The sequence below is a fragment of the Xiphophorus maculatus genome, chromosome 18 (assembly GCF_002775205.1).
Source record: "Xiphophorus maculatus strain JP 163 A chromosome 18, X_maculatus-5.0-male, whole genome shotgun sequence".
Lineage (NCBI taxonomy): Eukaryota > Metazoa > Chordata > Actinopteri > Cyprinodontiformes > Poeciliidae > Xiphophorus > Xiphophorus maculatus.
In genome coordinates, this window is record NC_036460.1 from 21,375,302 (window position 1) to 21,400,667 (window position 25,366).

A 25,366-nucleotide genomic window follows, 5' to 3' on the forward strand; every position below is an offset into this window, starting at 1 on the left:
TATATTGATCACCTTCATGCAATGATGCATTGACACAGTAATTCATGCAAAAGGAGACCCAAGGAGACATAAAAGCAAGTCAACATTTTTCTTGTATTAAAATACATTATTCTATGTAAAAGACCATTTGGATTGTTCATTTACTCAAAATGATAAATAAACAAATGCTTGAAATATATCTGTGTAGTAAACTACATATTTCAGTTTCTGAATTCAACTAAAATTTATTTTGGATTATATCAAGGTAAACTTGCACACTGAACTATTAATTGTAATCTAAAAAAAGATTGCACTTATTCTATTCAAATTATGTGGCATAGCAACTTCAATGATGCAATATGCCTCTGCAGAGCCAAAGTCAAGTCTACACTGAATAAAAATGCATACCATCTTCTGTTTGCCTTAGAATGAAATGTAATAACTTTAAAATTTAATCTGAAGAAAGATAATCTGACACCTCAGATGGGATTGAAGAAACATCTGGACTCTGATATATCAGCTTTGGAGTATGAAGTCCAATATGTACCCAGGAAATTTCAAAAAGGTAAAAAAAAAAAAAAAACAGCATTTGATTTACTATCAGAAAATTATTCATGTGGCAATGCAATAAACATAGATTCTCACCTATGAGAAGATGGTGGTGACTGGTCTGTATGAAGTACATCAGTATTAAATACCTACCTAAGATGTAAACAAATGTTCACACCAGAGGAGCCATGCATCCTCCTGTAACTTTTGTCTGTTTCCTCACTTCAACACACCTGAATGTCAGTCAAAGTGCTGCACAGGTCTGTTGATGACATTTATTTGATTCAGGTGTGATAAAGCAGGGAAACACGTGCATGGTCAAAACAAAGTCTTCCCTCAGCACAGAATTTTAATATGTGGTCTTTTCCTGGGTCTAACAATATAAATAGGGTATTATCAAACAGATTCAACCATGAAACATGCAAAAATAGAAGGAATACTCAGAACTGTAAAAAAAAAAAAAAAAACTCCAGAAAACTAGCATTTAAAGGGGTCGTACTTTGAAACTGAACCCGTTTTTTACCCACACTTCAGAATAACTTCATTCCCACGAACACTGGCTTTTATATTTACATAAGAAGTAGAACAGGGGAGGGCAAACCTGGTTCTTGAAGGGATGGTGTCCTGCATGTTTTACATAAGCTCCTGCTCCGACACATCTCTAATAGCCGACTCTTGAGCCTGTCACTAATCCTGCAGGAGCCTGCTGATGACCAGCTCAAGTAACTCAGGTGTGTTCACGCAGAGACGTGGGTAAATGTTGAGCAATATGCTGCCTTCCAGTTGTATTCGGAACTGGGGAATTCCGACTCTTCAGTCGGAAAAATCACCTGGAACGACCTCCGAAGTTGGATTTTCCACTTGAAAACTGGGAGCAACTCCGACTACCCGCAGTTAAGACTTGTAGGACTGACTCCGCGTTTGTGGAGGCTCCACACGTCACTAAGCTGCGATGGAAACATCTTTACTTTACAAGACATAGAGTGCGTCTAAAATCAGTGTTACATGTAGCGCCTTCAAATACAAACTGAGCAAATCAAAAGTGGTTGTTTTCAGAAAGTAGAGCTTAAAATCACGTTTGTAAGAGGTAGTGTAAACAACTTCCACGGGCGTGTAAAACCAAACGCCACAGATTTGAATTTCATTGGCGGATGGCAAACCAACTTAAGATGCATTTACCGCCACCTAGCGGACTGGAGTATGGACGTCAATGACGGTGATTGTGGGCGTCGCGTCGCCATGTTGAATTTCCGACTTCTTATCTAGAACCTCAAACCCAGCTCTGAGTTTCGACTTCACACGTAAAAGGAAGGCAGCATTACAATGCTAATTGAGTTAGAAAAAAAAGAGATTAATGCTCGCAAAATACCAACATTGAGTGGGAATATTGCACAAAATCCTCAAATAAACACAACTAAAGCAATGAGTTGCTTCCTATCCACTAAATGAAAAAAAAAATGCTCAATTTTCCCATCTGGGTATTACGACTTGGAACAGTGATTTGGAGATGAAAACGAATTGTTAATTTTCACCACATTTTAGATTAAAGTCTATCTTTCCAGCTTGGATTTGTGCTGGTTTGTTTCATGTAAATGAAAAAGCAAAAAATAAAAGGAAGAATTCTGTTAAATAGATTCAGAGAAAAATGAAAAAGAATAAAAGCTGTTTAAGATATTTGATATGTCAAAAAAAAAAATGCCGGGAGCTGAAATTTTGAATCAAGAGAACCAATATAGATTTATACAAGGCCTCGGAAAACCATGTTTCTGACTCATTAGTGGACATAAACTATGATACTGTAGAACATAGTGGTGGCAGATCATCCTAAACAGATGCTTTTTTTATAGCAGGTATATTGTTGATTGGCCTGTGTCTCTATGTTATTCCGAGATGGACTGGCAACCTGTCCATCTCCATGGATGGACAGGTTGCCAGGGTGTACCTGGCCTTTCACTTAATGACTGCTGGAGACAGACACCAGCCCCCATGAGACACCACAAGGACAAACAGAGACAATGGATTGATCTAAAAAAAAAAAAAAAGCTAATCATTGAAATGGTGTAGAAGACTATTGTATGAAGACGTCTGGACATGAAGTAATTTCAAATTTACATAGTTGTACCTCATACACAATTTACATAAGGATAGCAGATAAAACATGTAGCCTACTGATACATGATAACTTGTAGACATCGTTTACAATGGTGACAAATCCCACTATGAGCTAAGGAAACTATATTATCAATCTGATAAATTAAATAGGCTTAGCAGTGTCTGTTAATTTAATATTGTCTCTGTAATTAATAGTTGAAGACCAATAGATGAATAACCTATCTGAATAGTTGTTTAGATTAAAATCAGTAATTTTACCAATAAGACATTCTTCAGCATAGCAGTCTCTTTTTAAGAGTTAGGCCAGTCCATCATATTTTATTTTCCTGTTTTCTTATGCAGGAAACATCTTTCCTGATGTTTCTTGGATAAGATGTTATGCAAAAAATAATTCCATAAATAAAAAAGATCAGTAACAATGAGCATAACCTCATACTCCTCAAACCTTTCCACACTTTGTCATTTTATACCACAAATTTCTTAAATTAAGATTTCCTGTCTATAATCTTCTCCCAGTATAATTGACTCTTGTGTGAAGGCCTAAGAGGTTTGTCAGGGAACGCTAAGTAAAACTGTATCATAAGCTCATAGGACACATGAGACAGATCAGGATCAAAGTTGCTGAGATTTTTAAGTTAGTGCCAAGTTAGAAAACAATTTCTTAAATTTTTAACATCACAAGTCATGTAGAAGACAGAGTGAACATGAAGAAGAAAGTGCTCTGGTAAGATGAGACTAAAATTAACTTAATTCATACAAAATCCTAAATCCTATCAGCAGAGGAAAGCAAGTACTGCACATCACTAAGCTCCTTCACCATGAAAAATAGTGGTGGCAGCATTATGATGTGGTTTCATGTTTCTTTAGCAGCAATAGGTATGCTGGTCAGAGATTATGGAAATATGGAGATTTATACTAGAAGGTTTGTAATTAGCAAAAAAAAAAAGACTTGATACCAGGGCAAAGGCTCATCCTTCAAAACAAATCCATCAATTCATTTAGAGCATTACAGTAGCCTAGTCAAAGTCTAAACACATGAATGGAATTGAGAATCTGTAGGAAGATGTCAAAACTGGTATTCGCAAATCTCTAGACAGGTAAAGCTGGTAGAGACATGCCCCAAAAGTGTTGCGACTATAATTAGAGAAATGTTGTTTTGCAAAGCTGTTTTAGATATGTATTACCTACGTAAAATCAAATACCTATTCTTCCACTTGACAATTATACTCAACGTTCTGCTAGTTTATTCCATAAAATCTGACTAAATTACATTAAGATTTGCTGTTGTACCATGGCAAAATGCAAAAGGGTTCAAATATTATTACCAGGCGCCCTATCATTCCAATATAAGAACCATCTAGAAAACAAGGAAGAACATATTTTGACTTCTTTTTCAATGTGTCATGGCACCTTTTATTTCGTAACATTATGAATAACCTTCCAACTTGATCATTGTACACTATATGATGAACTTCATGACATTATTAGAAAATGTGGGCAGTCAGATCAGTATCACCAACAGTAGCAGAAGGAAGCAGCATTTCTGTCAGAAGCTGATACAGAGAGAGCATGACCGCTCCTTGTAGGAGAGGGTAACAGAGCAAGATAACCAGAGGCACAACAGGAAGCATGACATATAGAGTGTGGGAAGGGATAAATAAGCATGAGCGCCACTCGGCTGCTTGAAAGAGGAAAGAGATGACACCCAAAAAGGTTCACGGGGGGCAGGGGGGAAGTCACGCACACAAAAGGAGAAAAGAGTAAGAGGGGAAAGAAAGGAATCAGCACAGAAATGCAACAGGACCAGATCAGAGCCTAAAAACTCTTCATTCTAGTTAACACCAGACTTAGAATTTGTGTTAAATTCTAGACTTTAACAATGTTCAGGAGTTTTAATACACTGGATTTATCCATCACTCGTGCAACTCTGGCCTCTATCAGTCAGGATATAGTGCTACCACTCATCAAGGTACGCTAGAGCACTTGTATACTAGCGTGCACTCAGGCCAACCATGTGTGACCCAACCAGGATAAGCAGCTAAAAAGGTAACACACCATGGCCAAAAGCATGCAAACAATTTGGGAAACACTTAAAAAAAAAAAAATAAAAAGAAAGAAAATAAATACATCTTGGGAATAAAAAAAAATCTTAATACATTATCTTAAAATTTTCCTTTTCTTGTTTGTGTTTTATATATATATATTCTAAACACACATCTTTGTACATTTTGGTATAAGTTCTCTTTCTTGCAGGGAGTTTAGAGGGGGAAATTTGGTGTTCAATGGTAGAAAGGGGTTGAGGTTTTCGGGGGGCAATCCCACTTCCCTGTTCGCCTTGTGCTGAGAAGGGATGGCCTGGCACCACACCAATGAATTCTCCCTTCAAAAACATTTGCTTCACACATAAGTCTGTTATTCCCTGCGGTGGCTGTGGGCGAAGGAAAAAAAAAAAAAAAAGAAGAGCTCAGCAGTCAAAGGACAAGCTTATACAACGTCCAGAAAGTCCAGGACTCGAGAAGAAAGAACAGACGACAAGTCGGTACTTCTTCCATGGTACCAAAGTCAAAAGCCGCGGCGTTGACATCCACACTATCTTTTATCTGAGTAAAAACAACATTGAATGGAAAATTAGAAAAAGGGAACAGAACAGAAATGGTTCAAAGTGAAGGATTTACGCTTAAACGTGAATACCTTTGTTTCCATCTGTGTCTGTCGATGGCCTATCTGTCCTTTGGCGTATTAGATTATTGTACTTGGTCTCAACTTCCTATAAAAAGGGAAGAAAATGTGTCGCTATGTCAAACTATGTTTGTCTATGACCTACTATTAGACAAGACTCAAGGCTCCTACACATTTTTCAGGTCGATATTGATATTTTGCTACACTCAAATTTACAGTTATCAGTCTATTTTCGAGCAAACAGACAGGCTGGAATGATTGGATGGAAACGGATGGAAGAACAGCTAGATCATAGATTGGTAAATAATTAAGTTAGTCAGGAAGATTGATGGATGAATGGACGGCGAGATGGATGGAAGAATTCATTGTCTATTTGTTGTTATTTTAATCGAATACTGCATTGTCATCTCATTCAGATGGAGAATAGAGTCTGGAAACACAAAACCTTCTCCATACTTAAACAGACCTGGATATCAGGTCTGTTTAAGTAGAGTTTTAGATTTCTAAATCTAAAAAAGATTTAGAAAGTCTTTTTTCAGACTTTCTAAATCTGTGTAGGAACCCAGGATTAAATGATATGTTGAGGAGCTGGAAATACATAACGATGAGTAATCTTGAGTACCTTTAAATAGCCGAGGCTGGTCTGAAGATGTCTAAGGTGAGACAACACCTGTCTGCTGAAAGTGGAGAGGCTGCCGAACTGTGACGTTGAAGAAAATCTCAAATTGATGCCGGAATCGGCCGCACAGCCTTGTGAGGTCCTCAGCTGTTTCCCTTGGGTTGATGCCAGGATGTCGTCGTCTGTGCTGCTCTCCCCTTGTCCTCCGTAACCCTCCAGGACTAAACATCCTGCAGGCAGAATCAAAATGATCTACTGCAAAGAATTTCCAAACACATTTTTTTAATCAATTTTCTACTTCCTTGCACATACCATAATCTTCAGGAGAATCAAAGAATCCAGTGTCCCCTGACCCCAGGTCCTGAGCCAGGTCCTCTGCCTTAGAGGTGCTCTTCTCGGAGCCGTTGTGGGCCATCACCTTTGCGCGGTTGTCTGTCGGCGTCCGCAAAGAGGTGGTTCTTAGGAGACGGGCTCCTGTGGAACGTTTGGTTTGTTGTGCTGCCTCCTGGGACATCAGCTGGTTCACCAGGACTTGCTTTAATGCAGCCACTGAAGAAACCAACAAGTAGTAATGACTAGCTTTGTAATTTAAGAGCTCAGAGAGTTCATTTCTTTATGTATCCAAATGACTTGCATGTTTTTAGTGCTTCATCTGCCCTTGAGGGGAACACATCGAACGAGTCTCCTTCTCTGTCAACTTCAGATACTTCACACGAAAGCTCTGGGTCCAGAAAACCTTCCTCTTCCTCCACGTCTGCCTTTTCTTCCTCAAACGGGTTACCAGCAGGTAGAGAACCTTGCAGGGTACTTCTAGAGGCCGGGCCGCTCTCTTTATCTAAAGATGGATGATTGCAGTTACACAGCTGCAGTGTGGATGGAAATGTTTTCCATGATAGGCAGTAGAAATGAGCGGCTTCAGTTACCTGTGGACTGCGTGCTGCCAGTGGATGTGCGGTCTTGTTCTCTGCTCAGTCTGGAAACACCTGCTGTAATGATCTCCACGCCGTCTCGCTCCCCACTAAGACACCCACACAGACAGAACCTTAACTCTGTAACAAGCCGAAACCCTGGTAGCTATCTGATGAGACTGGATTATAAAACGAAAAGGAAGCATACTCAGTCTGAGGTAACGGTATGACGCTGTGAGGTTTGACCTTCATCGTATCGGCTCTTTGGGAGATCAGAGTCTGCCACCTTGTGTAGGAGGAGAAAAATACTTTTCGGTAAGATAAACAACCGTGGCAAAAATGTCAAATGAATCCATCGCAAGGAAACTGGACTCACATTTTCTGATCTGAGACTGTGGGCGCCATGAGCTCGTAAATCTGTGCAACGTTGTCAGACATGGAGAGAACGAAGAAGGACTTGTTGTCTGGCAGGAGAGAGAGTGATCAGAGGCTTTAAGGTTAGATTGTTTATGTTTCTATCAAAGGAGCTTAAGTGAAAATCTGGACAATAAATTGCAAAGGTATTTACAACCATGAAACATAATGTTTTTGTTGGGTGTTATTTTTTCCTTCTTCAATTTCGTTAAAAACCTGTAGATGTAATTGTATCGAAAATGATTCAACCAAGTAGTGACTCAAAGGAGCTGAAATAACTACTTTACTCACACTGCATCACTTTTTGCTTGTCTATCACATGTAATCCCAATAAAATCCTTTAAAGTTCATCTTATGAAGTGACAAAACGTAAAAAATACAACAGACATAAACCACCAGATACCGATCTCTTATGATAAGGTTGAGCAGTTACACGGGTTCTAGGACTGTTCCTACAAATTTCAGTAGCGGAGAGTCCGGGGAGATTGTAAACTGACCTGTAGCCACAGAGCGCACCAGAACAGTGCTGAGTTTAATGATGGGGCTGAAGGTGTGTTTTGTATCTGGGGTGCCTGCCAGGATTTTGCTGTGACATTTTAGGATCAGACGCTCGTCTTGTTTCTGTAGCAGAACAAGGATGTCCTCCAGGAGGAGCGTGTACAGCTCTGAAAGGGAAAGACAGAATGCATCCATTCACTTTCATACATACACATTTTTGTAGTAGAGTTACACTGCGGGTTCTATGAAGAGCATGATAATATTTAATGTATTAAAAAAAACAATCAGTGCAAACCAATAGTCTTATCCTTGTTCATTTTCCATGATAGAGGGCCCTCGTGAATCAGTGTCTTCTTGGTCAAATCCAGGTTCTGATGGATGCACAGCAGAAAAAAATAAATAAGTGAGATTTAAGGTTTGTGGACCTATTACTCATATGGTTTTATCCAGTGCATGTTTCACAATGCACATGGTGGTGGATGACAAACAAGTGCACCTTTAGCTCAAGGATCACTGGGTTGTCTGTCTGCTTTAGAGAGGAGAGGTCCAATCTTCTCTGGTAGTCCTCTAATTTCTGTAGGAATAAACAGAAAAATAGGATGAGTAAGTGGTTTGCTAAAGAAGATTGCTATATGGAGAGAGGGTGTTACTGCCAGAAAAACTAAAGAACTGTCTCCTTCCTCCAAATAAGGAAACACATGAAGAAAATTTAACATGATAACACATTTCAAAATCCCACCTGTTTGTCCTCAGACTCTTTTAAAGCCTGGTTGACGTGACTAAGGATCTTTCTACAGCAGTCTGCTGCCTGCTTAACTTTGTGCTTCTCCACTGGATCGTCTGAAAAATATTATGACACCAAGCAGTAAGGACTCTGGTTCCTTGGGGAGCTTCCAGACAAATTAATACTTCCTGTGTCCATTAACACAGGAAGTATTAATGGACACATAATTCTTAGAAAATATAATAAAGCACGGGAGGCATTATGCTCCTATAAGAGCTGGTCATATTTTATCATTAAGGCTTTCTCCTCATGTGAGACACAAACTCGTGCTAAGAATAAAATGATGGCCCAAATAATTGGTGCCCCATTTCCGGAACTGTGAACTCACTCTGCAGGACCATTATAATGATAATCTGTCTTCTAGTCTCAGTACTTCATTAATAGTTGGTGTGTTGCAACAAAATTACATTTATCACCGCTTTACTGAAACTCAAGAGCTGGTTTTCAATATTAATCACTTTTTATACTGTATTAAAATTTTAAAATAAACATTTCCTTGTTTTTTTGCTGGATTTACCATTTTAGAGAATCCAGAATGAGTACTACATAACCCTGCAAATATATAGTACACCAGTGTTATCTACAGTATATCAGTTGTATTGTTGAACTTTTTATCTTAACAGACAGTAGCTGACTATTCCAATTATAAATTACCAAACATGTTGCTCAATTTTAACCCAATTTTTGTTGCCTAAATATAAACATTTCAGTTAAATTCTTATTAGATCTCAAATACAAAAGCTGCAAACAGTTTTTGGTGCCAAACTTTCTTAATATGAACATTTCTGATTTTACTTGCAAACTAGAAACAGAAACAGCTTTACTAGATATAGAACAGACCACAATGGACATCAATTGACAGGTTTCTAAACAATCTTCTGGTCCAAACTGGCAATTTGTGTTCTTTACTTAATATAATAATCCCAAATTAAACTAATCAAAACTATTCAAAAAATAAAATTACTGCAATTTGGTTAATTAAATAATTACCAAAGCCAGTTAAAAGAGGAAAAGCAGCCCATAAACCCACAGACTAGAACATAATTAGAACATGAACAAAAAACCTGTGTCAGCATGACTGCACCTGTGTATTTGACAATGTTGTCTAACAACAGGGGGTACTTGGTGAGCCGCAGCATCTCAACAGGAATTATGTCCTTTAGCTGCAGTCTTCGACACTGTCTGTTACTCTCTGCCTCCTAAAAATAGACAAATAAAAGTCAGGAGTCCTTACATAGTGAAATATATTTTGGGGAAAAAATACCTGTACAATGTGGCGAGACGCATCACAAGTACCTGAATGAATGAGGTGAACCTCGAGTCTTTCTTCTGCTTGGTCTTGATAATCTCCAGTGCAAATGGCTGGTTACTGCAAAATGTTCCCACTGCCTGCTTGATCTTCTCCTCCTCTGCACCACTGAACTACAGAGCAGAGATGAAGAGGAGCTCAGTTGGTCAGAGGCATTTGTAACGGAAATCTTTTACATGAGCAGCTGACTCCAAGAAAGTGACCTGACTTATGTCCTTCGACCACAGACAGCTTAAGTTTTAATGTGGTACTCGATCGATGCTCAGACCTCCGGGGACTGTTTGCCCTCCTTATCTCCCCTCAAAAGGGATTCAGACGAGCCTGCCACTGGATATTTGACTACTTCACATCAAATATGTCAGGAAGGCCATTGAGATGTGTAGATGTTAGTCAAATCCAGGCCATCTTCTGACATCATTAAGAAACAAGGCTGCATTTGTTCTCCATGGTGGAAACATTCCCTGTTACTAAGATAGGAAAGTTTCCTATTGGGCTAAAGATTGTTTCTGTCTGGGTTTTTTTACACTTAACTCAAAGTAGCTGATATTTGTAAAGGTTAAGGCTTTCTAAACATTCATAAATAAAAGTCTCCCTTTTTGTTCCTTTTTTAAATCAGAGCTTATGAGTAATACTTAACAAAAGCCTGTTACAGGCTGCAAAATAACCCAAAAGAGACAAGCAGTGCAATAATGCTGGGGTTTTTTTATATCGAAGCATATTCAAGTATTAGAATGGCTCAGTCAAAGTCCAGATTCTGTGGCAAGACTTGAAACAGTTGTAAACTGTAAACACCATTTTCTTTTCATTTGACAATTATGGCTTACTTTCAATTAGTTTGACACATAAAATGCTCATAACAGACATTGAAGGCTGTTGTTTGAAAAAAAAAGGCATAATATCAACTGTGAACATTCCCTGTGTCTGTGTGCTCAGTTTGTTTCAACTATATCATTCAAGCTGTGACCACAGTTTAAAAAAAAACGATACCAGAAGAAACAATTTTGACTCACCCACGAGAGCAAGTCGTCCCCCCTTAAATCTATTACCAACGAATCATTTCTCTTCCGTATGGCTGCCATTTGCTCAAGTATTGAAACTGAAATTCAACAAATGTATCGTTAAAGTGTCTTATTATGAATTAAAGTTACAGAGTACAAGAGTTGTTTTATTGAGTGTACCATGCAGCTGCAGGACCTCTTCCAGGTTGGTGAAGATGTTCTTGATGTCAGCAGGAGGAAGGATTGCGTCTTTGGAAAGCCTCTGGTAGAAGACGTCATCCAGAACTTTCAGCATCCCTACATGTGCACGCTCTGTATAAAACAACTCTGTGGACGACATGAAAGTAGTTAACTCAGCAGAAGATTAGATAGTGAGTACACTCTCATAGTGACATGCAAAAGTATTCATATCTCTTGATCTTTTTTTCTTTATAAACTTGAATGCGTTTTATTGGGATTTTATGTTATACTCAAAAACAAGGTTGTTCATAATTGTGAGGTGAAATTACAATGATACAGGGCATTTGCATTTTTTACAAATTAGGACCTGAAAGGTGTATTTATCCTCCCAGCTTCATCACTTGCTAGAACTATTTCTTGCTACAGGCTTTTTGGGTTTTGTCCACCAGCTTTGCAAATCTACAGACTGACATTTTTGGTTATTCTTTTTAGCAAAAATAGCTCATTATCAGTCAGACGGGATGTTGGGCACTTTAGAAAAATTTATCTAAACCATTCAATTTGTAGATCAACTGTTTGCTTAGGGTTGTTGCTGCTTGAAGGTAAACCTGCTAGCCAGTCTCGAGCCTCCGATAAGTTTTCATCCAGGATTGCTCAGCATCTGCCTTCATTTAGCTTCCCAGTTTTCCTGTCCCTGCTGAAGAATAGCATCGTCACAGCACAATGCTGCCACAAGAATGTTTCACTAGCTGTTTTCAAAGTTCACTGTCCTTCTCAGAGAGTGATTTTGAATTTGGACCAAACAGTCAAAATTTGGCCTCATCAGACCAGAGCACCTTGCTGTAATGCTATTAGGAATGACTCTGGTCTGTCAGCGAAGTGCACAGTAATTACTTTCTCCTAGATAATTTTCCACAAAGGCCAGATTTATTGTGCGCACAACTAATATTTGTCTTGTTGACAAATTCTCCCACTATGGAAGTAGCTCTCTTCAGCTCCTCCAGAGTTCCTAAGGACTTCTTGGCTGCTTCTTTTAATAATTCCAACCAATCAGTTTAGTTCGAACGGCATATCTCGATGTGCTTGCAAGTGTATGAATCTCTTTCCATTTTCAGATATTGGATTTAACATTGTTCAATTGAAAAGAAACGTTACTTCATCAAAGACATTATAAATATGTACTAGATGGCATTTCTATTTTGAAAGCTAAGGAGTTTAGATTAATATTGCTTTCTTTTTTCAGATTCTAGGACAAAATGAATCCTGTCGGTTTTTTACTTTGTTTTGTAGAGTCCAGCTGAGGCTAACCGAGTGAGCCCTTCCCATAAATATGGAAAATGAAGGAAGATAGGTTGCCGACTTAAAAACATAAAGCACATATTGCCTTTATATTTACACACAATATTATTTGGTTTTATAAGAGTCACAGTTGAGGTGCCAAAGAGCCCTGCGGTAGCATGTGAAATCCCAGTAAAATACATTTGTGGTTGTAATAAATTAAACATGAAGAAGACTTATGGACCAATGGCTGCTGTTTGCACTCACCGTTTATAACTTCTTGTCTCTTAATCTCTTGAGGCCTGAGTCCTGCAAGGACCTCTCGTCCCACCAGCTGCTGCCAGTTGTGGGGATCGAGCTCAGAGTCTGTCCCCTGATCATCCTCGCTCTGGACATCTCCAATACCCAGTGCCTCAAGTCTAAGACAAGAATAAGGTAACCTTTCATTTCTCCCTTTACCTTTCAGATTAATCCCAAACACCAAAGTCAAATGGATCTGCTGCACTCACTTTCTAACCGCCTTTGGTGTCCCGTCATGAGCTCTAAAATAAGATTTAGTTAAATTAATCAATGACAAAAATGGGAAATTGTCTTCATTCTGATACAGAATGCGTAAAACACACCTGTCACTTTCTCTGTCATCTTCTGGTAACTTCTCCATGGGATAAAGCTCAGTTGAATCAGGGAAAGCTAATCCATCCAGAGGATCAGGCTGAAGACCGTCACTCAGCCTGGAGGGGGCTGATGTTGGAGTCCCACCTGAAACTGAACCGCATACATTAGCGTACCTTGAAGTGTGGTTACGCCGTACACCGACTTAAATAACTTCATTTGTAGTCAACAAAAGGGTCACAGAAGGAGAGAAATTTCAACAGGATGGTTGGTAGAAGTCATCAGACTGGAGTTAAGATTTAGGGTCTGATCGTAAAAGATCCCAGATAAGAACGGTATGCACAATTAGTGGGCCCATGGAGCTGAATCTACAGAAAATTGTGCATGCAGCTGATTACAGGCGGTGGTACAGACCGTCCTATTTAAATGAGGATTTTGGCTGTAATTGTGGATGGTGTCGGACGACAGAGTGGCCATAAAAGAAAGCTGAAAATAAAACATGGAGTTGGCAATATACTGGTAATATCAATCATACTACATTTCACATGGTAATTATATTGTTAATTTATTTTCCACTGTGACAGTAGCGTGCTTCTGTATACGGTGGTACAAAACACCAGTGAAAATATTTTAAAATCCATCAAAATAAAGCTTTAAACAGCTTTATTCAACTGTGCAACTCAACAACCCCATGTGTGTCATGGTGGTTTTCACTTTGCTTTAACTGCATAAAGATTGCCAGGAGTACAGCTGCATTAATCTGTCCCACGCAGACATTCTTTGCCCACACAGTTTTTGGAACATGCAACACACAAATATAATCTGCACCACCCTTTTGTGGGATATATTTTTTGTGGGCATCCTGACATAATGGTGTTATGCTGCCATAAAGTGATAGTTGTAATCCTGCAGCTCAAAATTGGCACAATACAGTTCCATAATGTTTGGAGTGACTCAACATAAACTGTAAAGTGTAATAGCTGCAACAGAATCATCAGTTGAGAGTTTGCTTGCTGAAACTCTCAACTGTTTCAGCAAATTAAAAATGCTTTTTAATTTTGCCTTTGGAACTGCTTTGCTCCCTTTCCCAAACACAAATGGAAGTTGTAATAATGAAGTTGAAATCTGTTCATTGGTTCACAATTCCACCAATTTGAAGGGAATTTAATTTGGTATCACACCAAAAGACATCATGAAACAAACAATTTGATATTAACGTTGAGATTGGATTGTTTTTAATTGCACTCTGAACTCTATTTTTGCAGTTGGTGGTGATTTGTGTAGCAAAATGTGAATGATTAACTTTATATCAAGCTTATTCCTATGCTATCTCAAAGACTATATTTCGGCATGTACATATATGTTGGTTCACTATCTCAAAGCGTAGACATGAACAGCAGAATGTTGAAACTATGACCACTTTACAAAGTGGCTACAAGGCTATTAAACATATTAAACTTCCCAAAAGTAAAGGCTATTTTATTATGCTAAACTAACAAAATGCGGCAAAACTCAGATCGACAATCTTAATATTCTAATTAAATAGGCCATATTAAAGCTCACCAATATCAGCGTCTCGGTTTGCATCCACACTGTGGGTGGTGTTACTTGGAGATGAGACAGACAAGGAATGAGTGAGTTCGGGGCCCTCACTGGACTGGCTGCCCTTCAGACGACTGTTATCCATTAGCTCAACCGCTCCTAGCGTTGGCTGAGACAGCTGTTTCTGAGGCCTGGGGCGATTTTCCAGGTTTTTGCCTGTTGTGTTAAAAGTTGTAAAAAGAGAAAGAATATATATTGAGTGCCAGTCTTTTTTTTTTACAATTCACACCAGATAAATATATTCAGTCTTTAAAGAGTTACATAGCCATTTTTCCCCACTGATGATAATTGAATCATAATAAGCCTTTCCTGTTTTAGGTTTGTTAGGTCTACCAAAATTCTTTATTTGTTAAATACCAAAATAACAAGAAAATAATCTCCATCCTTTCTTTATATTCTGAAAATAGCTTAAGTGTCCTTAGCATTTGTTAGAATTGCCTTTGAGCTATCTGATTTGGGTCAAATGTTTTGGTGATCCTTCCAAAAGCTTCTCGCAATAGTTTGCTGTTTTTTTAGCCCATTTCTCCTGACTGAACTGGTGTAGCTAGTTTTATAGGCTGTCTTGCATGTACACACCTTTTCAGCTCTGCCCACAAATTTTCTATGGAACTCATATCAGAGCTTTTTGATGACCAGACCAAAAATTGCATGTGTAGTCAGTAATTTGCAATTGTAAATTGGCAGAAAGCTTATAGATATTGTTAGCTTAAAGAGCCATCAGTTCCTAATCTTCGATCGTCATGCTGTTGTCTTGAGATGTCGCTTCAATAAAGACATGCAATGTTTTTCTTTACTTACAATAAAACCTGTATTGTGAAATGCAGCAATCCCTCTTGCAGCAAAACACCTTCCAACAGAACTTCACAATTGAGGCGCTCTTCTCTGGCTTATAAATATCTTCACTTTTCTTCCAAATGTAACAATAATTACTATGGCCAAGTATTTCCACTTTAGTTTTATTAGACCACAAAATATCTCTCCAAAGCATAAGGCCATTGTGCTTTGCAATTTGAAAATATAATCAATTTTTTTCTATGTTACTTTTGGAGTAATGGCTTTTTCCTTTCCAAGTGTCCTTCAGCCCTTGTTGGCACAGGACTTTTTTCACTGTGCATAATGTCTTTCTCTTACCACCTTGAGTCAGCATCTTTACAAGATACTCTGTTTTTGCTCCAAAACCATGTTTTAGGCTTTCACATTAAAACATGGTTCTCTCTGGGACACAGAACCAGTCTTTGTCTCGTATGTTAACCAGACATTCCCATTGTTTTTATACTGCCTGTTTAAGGGATTGGTGCAACACATCTGAGTAGTTTTAAGAACACCACCGATCATTGAGGCTGTTTAGAACAAATGGATTCAGTTTGCAGGCATTGCAATGTGGAGAAACGGAAGAAGATCATGTGATTTGATAAGTTCAGAGTTATTCTGTCCTAGAGTGACGGTTGCTAAGGTAAGAAGAGAGGCACATTAAGTGATGTACCCATCATGCCTACCATCTACCTTACAAGCTTGTGGAGGCAGCACTATGATCTGGGGTTGCTGCACATAATCTGCCTGCAGATCATCTGAATATACTGAATGACCAGGTTAGTCCATCAATGGATTTTTATCACAGGCATATTTCCATGATAATAATGCCAGAATTTATCATACTCAAATTATGCAAGAGTAGTTAAAAGAGCATGATACATCATTTTCACACATGGATTGGCCACCGCAAAGTCCAGACCTTAACCATGCTGAGAATCTGTGGGATGTGTTGGAGATCCGAATCTCACTTTCTATCATCTTTAAAATCTTGTCCAAAAAAATAGCAAAAAATCATTGCAACTCTGGCTGAAAATACAAAGCCACACAAATCATAATCTACCAAAGAGTATTGTATTTTTTATGTATGTAAGCTTCCAAATAAAAATATTCTGGCAATTAGCAGTAAAGAAATTATAAGTATGATTATATATGGTTTCAACTAGATCAGACAGCCTTCAAAACACACATACACCCAAAATCAAGCACTTACCTGCTGCTTCGATGCGGCTGGGTCGGCGCTGAGGTACAAGATTTAAAAATTTCTTTTTTAATCTGTCATCAACTTCTTTATCTGTTTTAATACTTTTATGCTTAAAGAAAAGGAGGAGACAAAGCGTTATATGCTTGTTAAAGGTAAAGGAGAACGTTTGATATGCCAGAAGCACACGTGGTACCTTCATCTTAGGGAAAAGACGGTTCAGACCCCGTTTGGACTCCAGATTTCGAGGCTCCTTAACCCTCACACCGAGGTGCTTCATGTATGTATAGATAACAAACTGTATTGTAGTGCTAAAGAAAAATAAGAAGAGTTAACATGCAAGTTTGGGATTTGCAGTTTAACAAAAAATGAGGCAACGCTTAATTGTGAATAGCACGTGTATGCATATTGCGACTTGTGCCATATGTCATCCCAGTCCTCATACAATTTCTAGACAATCCATCTGTGCAGTGCTGAGACCATATGGCATATCAAACAAGAGTGTTTCAATCAGTCACACTTTTGAATAATTTAATATAAACACACTGCATAAATTACATGTTCTCTATAAGAGTCTGCCCGGACGCCTTATTTGTAAACTGTGGGAGATGCAAATCGGAGCTTTAATGGCACAAAGGAACTTGTCAGAGTTGCTCAGTCGCCGTGGGAGAAACATCACAGACATATGGTCTTAAGTTCACAAATTACTATTTCTGACATAGTTCATTTAACCCAAGTCTGCTTTTAATGCCTGATTTTACAGAATCAAAATGTTTAAAGACAGAAGTCTTTAAACATTCTTTTAGCACAGTCTTTCACTGTGCTAAAAGACTTCTTAAGTTTGAGACTCATTCATTCAAAAGTAACAATACACCTCTCAAATATTCATTTAATTAAGAAATGTATACTTGTGACAGCATGAGATGTCTTACCATTTGTCTTCCTCTGTGGTCTGAGTAGTTAAACTGAAAGGCAAAAAAATATGATTGAACAAAAAGAGACATGAGTAGTATATTTCTGCTCAACAACCCCAATGACCTTTCATCAAAATTTATTTATATGGATACATTTCCAGTCAGATGTTTACATGCACTCATCTTTTGCATAAACATCATTCCAATTATGGGCTTTAATTGCTTTAAGGGAGAAACAATTTTACATAAATGAACTGGATGGGTTCTGTCATGAAAGAATTCTTGGGTGTCCATGCATCATTTGATGTAATATATACCACCACTAAATTAAACAGCAATTCTCAAATATATGCATATATAAATCTAATCTTCTGATAACTAGCACTAAAGTTCTTAGCGTTATTTCAACTTGATATTATTAAGGACTATTACTTTGTTGCAAATGATCAGGATTGCCTAAAGAGGAAGCTGGGAGTTCCTCTTTGAAAGTAGAACAACGATTTGTTTCAGTCTAATTTGGATTGACAGGCTTTCTGCACATTTTTCATGAGGGAGCTAAAGATTAGAGACTGACTCAAATTTACAGAGCTCTCAACCCTATAAAGCAATTTAAAGTATTTATTTTATAAAATCGCCAGTAATTTATGAGCTCTTTCTACAGAGATCACATTTTGAAGATAAAACCTTGTTAATACAGACTGCATGCGAGAAGTAACGTGGATGGATGAAAAAACTGCCTAACTGTGCCTCAGGCAGTCCTAACTTCAACTGGTGGCAGGGTCATGATGAGAGTCTGTCTCTCTCTACTAGAGGTCCTCGTACAAAGCACAAAGCGGACAATATAATATGATTATATTCGGCCAGAATACTGCCAGAGTGTTGATGCTGGTTGCATTCAACCAAAGATTAGTGCTCAAATATTTGAGTTTTTATGTGTGATTTCAAACTCTGTAATGACAATGAAAAAGCAAATTCCAGCTTTTAAGATTTTTTTTTTCTTTTTCAGTTCTGTGATCATTTCAACTAGGAAAAAAGACATCTCAAATACATCATTAAAAGATCTACGTTTACAATTTTTCATGACTGCATGTCAACGTCAGACCGGAAAGTCAACTGAATGAGCGACTCACAGAATATCATCTATTTTAGATATGATGTTTTCAGCGTATGAACGTTCTCGCTCAAGCGTGACACGATCTCGGACTCTCTCTTGGTCCAGTCTGGCCAGCTCAGCTTCAGCCACCGTTAGGCCCATATTGCGCTTCTGCCTGAAATTCAACGCATATTTTTATCCATGAATCGCTATAAAAACTATTTGTGCACTGATATTAACAATTCACAGTTTGAACTTTAAAACAGTTTACTTAAGTAGCTGCCACGTTAGAAAGGACTACAACAGTCAGAGCGAACAGGTTTACCTAAAGTCCTCGAGGTGTTTCTCAACGTCAGCTAGCAGAGAGTCCTGCAGTGTTTGAACATGTTGCCTATTTATTTCCTCTGGTATCAGCTCCGTCCGCCGCCGATCTTCAAAGAAAAAAAAGAAAACTCTTTAAATACGCTAAACATAAGGTTAAGAACTCACACTCAAACAAAAATGATCAAACAAAGCAGAATATTCACCAAGTTTCATAAGCACAATGAGATAATTACCAAGATCAGAGGAAACAGATTCAGGAACAGCAACCTTTAAATTCTGCAACAGAAAATGTTTTTAAGTCATTTAGTTGCAATGATGCCCTATTAACATATCAGTGCCATAATTGATATAAATGAAGTGGTTTTGGCAGAGATTATGGTCATGTTTGGCTAAACATGTGACTGATTCAGAAAAATCTAACTATTAAATATTTAATAACAAACATGTTAGAGTAATTTTGTTAGCATTCAACAACTTTCATGTAAAAATGTAATTCATGTTCAACGTGAGCAACTCACTGCTCCCCGGTCCATAAAAAAATTGTGGAGGTCCATGAAAACCCGTCGGGTCTCTTTGGAGTTGGTCTGCTTGTAGAGCTCGGTATGGAGGTAGCACAACTGAGAACCGGATCATTAGCATTCACTTAGAGGATGTCAGGTTGCATAAAAACAGATAATAACCGCGCTTATGAGAGTCTCACCACAGGAGCAGGTTCAAACTGAGAGATGACATAGTGCAGAAAGGCTGCGAGGTGAGCAGGGCGAGACTTGAGCTGCTCAATACTGTTAAAGCTGTCACACTGGCCGTTTGTCTGAAACACACGCACGTCCTTCTTTAAACTTCCTTTTACAAGGGTACATTTGGGTACAGATGTTTATAGTACATCTGTAATGTGTGACACTTAAGTTAGAAGCCTGTAAAAAAGCCCACCTGCTCTTGGTCTCGACCAAAATAGTCATCTTCAGCTCCAATAATTTGCGAGATAACGCGAGAACAGGAGGGACTGCTGAGTGCGGAGGGTGACAGAGAGTCCTGTAAAAACAAACAAACAAAAAAAAACGATTAAACATATTAGTCTCTCTACATTGAAACTTTTCATACATTCATTATAGGCATGAATCTCCTTTTAACTCCCTTTTCCAGGTGAAAATCATTATGTAACACAAAAACTGGTTGCAAAAGTTTGAATCTAATCTGGATTTTCTCTAATCACACGTCAAAATTATATGTACAGGATCAAGTCTGCAAAATATATTGCAAATACAACATTCCAATATTAGTCTCAGCAATATTTATATTGCGAAGCACTATTTAAAATGCAGCAATTGTTGGCTAATATATGTTAAGGGTCATAAACTTGCATCTCATGTGCTAATGTAATATTTGGCATGTTGGACAGTCTCGTGGCAGTAAATCCTCACACTTGACACTAATGACAATACCCAAAATGCTGAAGGTCACAGAGTGATGGAAGCACAAATGAGAAGAAGAGAAAAAAGAAAATAGGCATCTATCACAACTGATCTCATTATTGTCAATAAATACTAATATTACTGCAATCGCAAGACTTTCTAATATTGTTCAGCCTTATGTACAACCACAGCCATATTTGGATAAACGGGCATTATCAGTCTGAAGAGAGATACTTTGTACTGCCATTAGCAATGGGAGTGCAGCACATGGCAAAAAGTTGGTTGAACAACAAAAGTAAAGAGCTACATTCAAACAGTCTAATTTCACCTCAAATCTACAGCTAGTTGGGTGAACCTAGTCATTTAAGGTCCCTAAAACAAGTCTACACTGTTTTTTAAACAAGTAAAGCAGGCTAACTGCATATGGATTAGTGATTAGTTCAATTACCAGGTCAGTGGTGTCCTCCGTCTCTGGGGAGTGGCAGGAGTTGAAGCTGTTTCGGGGTGTGCTCTTTGGGCTGGGGTAGGAGAGCTCTTTAGGACAATGGCTTTCTGGAGTCACTGGTCTAAATATCTGGAAACAAGATGGAAAATAATGAAGCATTTTTAAGTAATCCGTATTTACTAAAGGAATAATAAAATACAGAAATAATACAGTTGCAAAATACTGCAACTGGTTAAAGTTACAGTATTTTGTATCTTCCAGGCACTTAGTGCCATTTTGTAGCACAATAAAGTGACTGCGTCACCTTCAGTTATTAAAATGTTGCATAAATTAAATATGACTAAAAAGAAATTTGACTAATTTGATGCCTTGAAATTGACCTCGTCTTTATTAGTGTCTTTACTACTTAAAGACACTCCACGTTATGCCATTAACAACTGTTTGTAAGAGCAAAACGCGCAGTATGAGAGAATAACACTACAAAATAATACAAAACTCAAACAATTGATTTTACATATAGCCACCCCTCCAATAATATATTTTATCTGCATTCTGTCAAACCAGCATGTGAAAGAAAAGTCAATGCATGCATTTAAATTACTCTGTAAATATGATGAGCATTTAATCACGATGAATGAAAGTCAGTACTTACAGGAGAGCTGCTCCAGGATAGATCTGTGCTATTGTCTGCTTTAGGGGTGTGTGCGAGATCCGTTTCGTACATGCTACTGTCGTCTGCATCGCCACCTGAAACAGCCTCCTGCAGATCCATGCAAGACTTGTTACAAATTTCAAAAGTCAAAAGCTGGTCACCATCCAAAGAATGTAACACGTTAATGTGAGAAAACTAATGAGTAAAATGGTAGATTTATTACATTTCCGGAATGTGGCATGCAGCAGACTGACATCCAGAAACACTTTAAATAGCACGAGAGATGCAAAACTCTCTGCCATGCAGACACAAAAGAGTGGCTTCCCACAGAGGAAGCTTAATCCTTTGATGAGATTAGGATGTCTGGAATGATCCCCAAATGTGCTACAAAAAATTATACAGAGAATGCTGGGATATATCTGGTAGATCTATGTCAGTAGATTTCCTGTTTTCTGGGCCAAATATGAAAGTTGGTACCTGTGTTGTTTCAGTGGACTTTAAGAGCTGACCCTGCAGCTGAGGAATGTGTTTTTTAGCTTCCTGGATGTCCTTCAGTAGTTTGGGGGAGGGGTTCCTGCTGTACTCCTCTTTCATTGCCTAGACAACGTGAGGAGAGTAATCAAAACTATAGACAGGTATAAGGGTACTTATGCACAAATAGGCAAATACGCACATAAAAAACTCGCAAAAAATAATCACACAACTTCTTCCGATTCTGTCACACGATAATTGCATAAATCTATATAGTGCAAAGTAGAACACAATTATGGAGAGGAAGGAATGGAATAGATGGTTTTCACAGTTTTTATTACAACTAAAAATATTTTAAAAAATGTGTCATACTTTTTAATTTACCCTCCATGAGTCATGGTTCTGCAGAACCACATTTTGTGCATTTTCAGCTTCCAGTCTCACACATGCGTCTCTTCAAACTTCAGTCATTTTTTGCTCAAACTCACTCAGACTGAGTGGATACTGTCTGTGACCATGAACTTGTAATTCTATATAATTGGATTTAGGCATAGACTTTGACTAGGCCATCCGAGCACATAGAAATACTTTGATTCAAATCACTTTATTGTAACTCTGGCTCTATGCTTAAGGTTCTTGTTCTACTTAAGTGGAAGTAGAACAAGTGATCTTGAGAAATTATTAGGCTGCAACATTTCTAATCGAGGCTTTATACACAAATGGAGCTAAGGGTCAAGTAGAGTAGCTCACTACCAAGGAGACGCCAAGTTTTAAAGTAAAACACAGTAGATAACAGCCATTATTATGCAAACCTGTAGATCCTGCTGTTCTTTTGAGAGCTTCTTTTGCAAGACATCAGACCTCTGGTTGCAGGCACTGCCATTTTCTTCCTGAGGGTTGAAAAGGTGGTAATTGATTAACCTAATTCTGCTTACTCAGTGGAACCAGTGCTATAAATTTACGTGAGGATCACACAAAGGCAGATATGACAAGCATTCCAAAGATTTAACGCATCAATTGAGATATGTTATAATTGCGATATTGGACATAGATGCGGAATCTGCAGATATTTTAGTCAGCACGGTAATAGAGTGATAATAAATTAGATATCTTTCGTACCCATGATGATTGGAAGAGGGAGAAGCGGTCCTGAGGACTGTAGGGGCGCTCTGTTGCTGGAGAGTTTGGAGAGGATATGCTAACACCCAAGATGTCAGGCTCTGCTTCAGGCAACGGGATCTGGGCTAGTCCTGGAGGGCGCCCCAAAACCGTGAGCGCCACGTAGGAGCCCGCTAGAACAATAAGACAGAAGAATTACACAATATCATCTTCAGCTTTATTCTGTTTATAAATGTGTTTTTTGGGTAAAAATATGTCCAGAGGAACTAACATTTGATAAGTTTCACTACTTCTGTGTGGTTAGAATGTGTGACAAGGGTCCCGTTAACCTGGAAGACAACAGCAGCATAATTATTAGAAATGAAAAACAAACAACAACAAAAACTTTAAATGAGAAGCCAAGCCGAAATGTTTGACAATGAAATATTCTCTGAAAGTGAGCAGCAGATGACACCTCATTTCCAGCAGGTGGCAGCATACAGCCACTTTCCTGAACCGACATTGTGACACTTGGGTTTATCTTCTGTTTCTTTAAACCACATTACCTTGATGATCCTGTCTCCCGTCTGAACACCTGCCCGCATTGCAGCCCCATCTGGCAAGAACAAAGGAGAATGAAGCAATGATTTGACTCAAGAGGGAGAACAGAAACACAACAAATAATGATCCTGTCGAAGGAAAATAACAAATACATCTTCCTGGTTAAATTGTTGAAATTTCTATACAACAAATATTTCACATTGTCTTGGCAGACCAGATGAGGCAAAGGGCCTCTTTTAGAAGACCATAATAGTAGTTATATTACAAGTAGGACCTGTTTCACAGCTCCACCCCAAACAAGGGGATTTAGGCAAGAGACGGGTTATTATAGGAGCCACGTCTGACTATACTCAGCAGGGTAAAGCTAGTGTAGTTTGTAAATCCAAAAAAAACAACCAAGCAGGCTTGGCAGTGGCCATTAACTGCAGCAAAGGTCCTAAAAAGGCTGTGGGTAAACATTCGACCATTACAAACAGCTATTATCTATTGTTATATTTCCACAGTACTTGCTTACTAAATGTTGTTGGTCTTAGCTTAACCTCACACCTGATAATAAGTAGGGCCAGAGACAAACTTTTTAAATTTTGCATCAGTTCTCTTTACATTGCCCTATCGTCTAATTGCTTTGTTCATATATAAAATAATACATTTATTCTTTGAAGTTGAGTTTCTATAAATGTAATTAGTACTATACGACTCCCTGCTTTCCAAGATTATAAACACAGGTAAAGGCCTATTTCTCTTATTGAATGGCCACTAGACTAAGCAAACAACAAAACTATCTTGCCACCTCAGTGAATAGTTAGGAAGGTAAATATCCAAAATGCAACGTCAGAGAACTCCCAACAATGAGTGACATTGATGACTGAGTCTCCATTAAACGCTATCTACACGCTAACAAGTTGTCTGGAAGGTATAATAGGAAAAATGCTTTGCTACCCTGTCATCACAAATGTAAACATGGGTATTGTGAAACTAAGACTCTGCTTTTCAGCAACAAACATTCCAGGTGAGTTTGGCACTAAAGAACAGTCGGGCATGTGACGAAGCACCACTGTTTGGCAAGGTGGAGGACCACGGTTGCTGTAGGCCTCTTTCTGGTGAATTCTGTCAGAAAACTGAATGTTTGTTGTCACACGTTTTAGCGGAATAATGACTCAAAACCTCTGTCCAAATTGACACAGAAATGGTTCAAAACATAAAAAAGCTGACCTTCATTAATGGATATAATCGCAGACCAAAATTTAAAGAAAAACTTATGAGATGAACTGAAGAGAAGGTGGAGGGCATTGGTTAGTTTATGACTCATCACGGGGCATTTATTCCCACATTTGGACATACACCAAATGTGTGTTTCTTTGAAACACAGAAACACAATCAATTAAAACGCAGTAAATAATCGAAGGCAGTATCGCATAGAGCATGAAACCTAGAAGACACATATTCAACACAAGTACACCGACTCTACATATGTATATCTTTATAAATAGGCCTGGGAAAACTGCGTTCTGTATTGTCTAATAAACAGGAGCACATATTACAAAAAGCATTGGTGACCATGCAACAAAAGCCCCAAAAGAGTTCCTTCTTCTTCTTTTTCTGTCCACAACTACACAGCCCATGTGATGTTTTTAGAGACCTGACAACAGTACTGCATCACCCTCTACAGGCACTGCAGTAACAAACTACAAGTACCCAGACAGAAGAAGCTGCAGCTACACTGAAAGTACTGTGCAGAAAATATAGCTTACTGCCCATTGAGTGTGGAATCAGATACATTTCGAGAATCACATCTATCATTCCAGGTATCTATATTTTATACAAGTTCACGAGAAGCTTTGTGAACCTGATGTCTAGGCATAAA

General features: G+C 38.3%; 1 protein-coding gene across 6 annotated transcripts in view; it reads right to left on the minus strand.

The window, feature by feature from the left end:
• Positions 1 to 4,026: 4,026 nt before the first annotated feature.
• The window catches only part of arhgef12 (Rho guanine nucleotide exchange factor 12), a 57,631-nt gene continuing 36,291 nt past the window's right edge, over positions 4,027 to 25,366 (minus strand). For 5 of the 6 annotated variants that reach the window (XM_023351378.1, XM_023351377.1, XM_023351376.1 and 2 more), the window contains 36 exons: positions 23,508 to 23,557; positions 23,234 to 23,291; positions 22,963 to 23,135; positions 22,656 to 22,733; positions 21,850 to 21,969; positions 21,373 to 21,480; positions 20,724 to 20,849; positions 19,794 to 19,895; positions 19,564 to 19,674; positions 19,382 to 19,480; positions 19,097 to 19,139; positions 18,865 to 18,970; positions 18,577 to 18,714; positions 17,465 to 17,497; positions 16,729 to 16,843; positions 16,545 to 16,644; positions 14,483 to 14,677; positions 12,931 to 13,072; positions 12,817 to 12,849; positions 12,575 to 12,726; positions 11,030 to 11,176; positions 10,862 to 10,947; positions 9,839 to 9,964; positions 9,627 to 9,741; positions 8,498 to 8,598; positions 8,255 to 8,332; positions 8,054 to 8,129; positions 7,758 to 7,925; positions 7,223 to 7,310; positions 7,055 to 7,132; positions 6,862 to 6,956; positions 6,573 to 6,773; positions 6,251 to 6,487; positions 5,942 to 6,168; positions 5,332 to 5,407; positions 4,027 to 5,240 (listed from right to left, as the gene is read on the minus strand). In XM_023351378.1, the coding sequence (XP_023207146.1) occupies positions 5,230 to 5,240; positions 5,332 to 5,407; positions 5,942 to 6,168; positions 6,251 to 6,487; positions 6,573 to 6,773; positions 6,862 to 6,956; positions 7,055 to 7,132; positions 7,223 to 7,310; positions 7,758 to 7,925; positions 8,054 to 8,129; positions 8,255 to 8,332; positions 8,498 to 8,598; positions 9,627 to 9,741; positions 9,839 to 9,964; positions 10,862 to 10,947; positions 11,030 to 11,176; positions 12,575 to 12,726; positions 12,817 to 12,849; positions 12,931 to 13,072; positions 14,483 to 14,677; positions 16,545 to 16,644; positions 16,729 to 16,843; positions 17,465 to 17,497; positions 18,577 to 18,714; positions 18,865 to 18,970; positions 19,097 to 19,139; positions 19,382 to 19,480; positions 19,564 to 19,674; positions 19,794 to 19,895; positions 20,724 to 20,849; positions 21,373 to 21,480; positions 21,850 to 21,969; positions 22,656 to 22,733; positions 22,963 to 23,135; positions 23,234 to 23,291; positions 23,508 to 23,557 (3,992 nt within the window). In that variant the 3' untranslated portion in view covers positions 4,027 to 5,229. The remainder of the gene's footprint in view (positions 5,241 to 5,331; positions 5,408 to 5,941; positions 6,169 to 6,250; positions 6,488 to 6,572; positions 6,774 to 6,861; positions 6,957 to 7,054; positions 7,133 to 7,222; positions 7,311 to 7,757; positions 7,926 to 8,053; positions 8,130 to 8,254; positions 8,333 to 8,497; positions 8,599 to 9,626; positions 9,742 to 9,838; positions 9,965 to 10,861; positions 10,948 to 11,029; positions 11,177 to 12,574; positions 12,727 to 12,816; positions 12,850 to 12,930; positions 13,073 to 14,482; positions 14,678 to 16,544; positions 16,645 to 16,728; positions 16,844 to 17,464; positions 17,498 to 18,576; positions 18,715 to 18,864; positions 18,971 to 19,096; positions 19,140 to 19,381; positions 19,481 to 19,563; positions 19,675 to 19,793; positions 19,896 to 20,723; positions 20,850 to 21,372; positions 21,481 to 21,849; positions 21,970 to 22,655; positions 22,734 to 22,962; positions 23,136 to 23,233; positions 23,292 to 23,507; positions 23,558 to 25,366) is intronic. The other variant, XM_023351379.1, reaches the window with a different exon arrangement.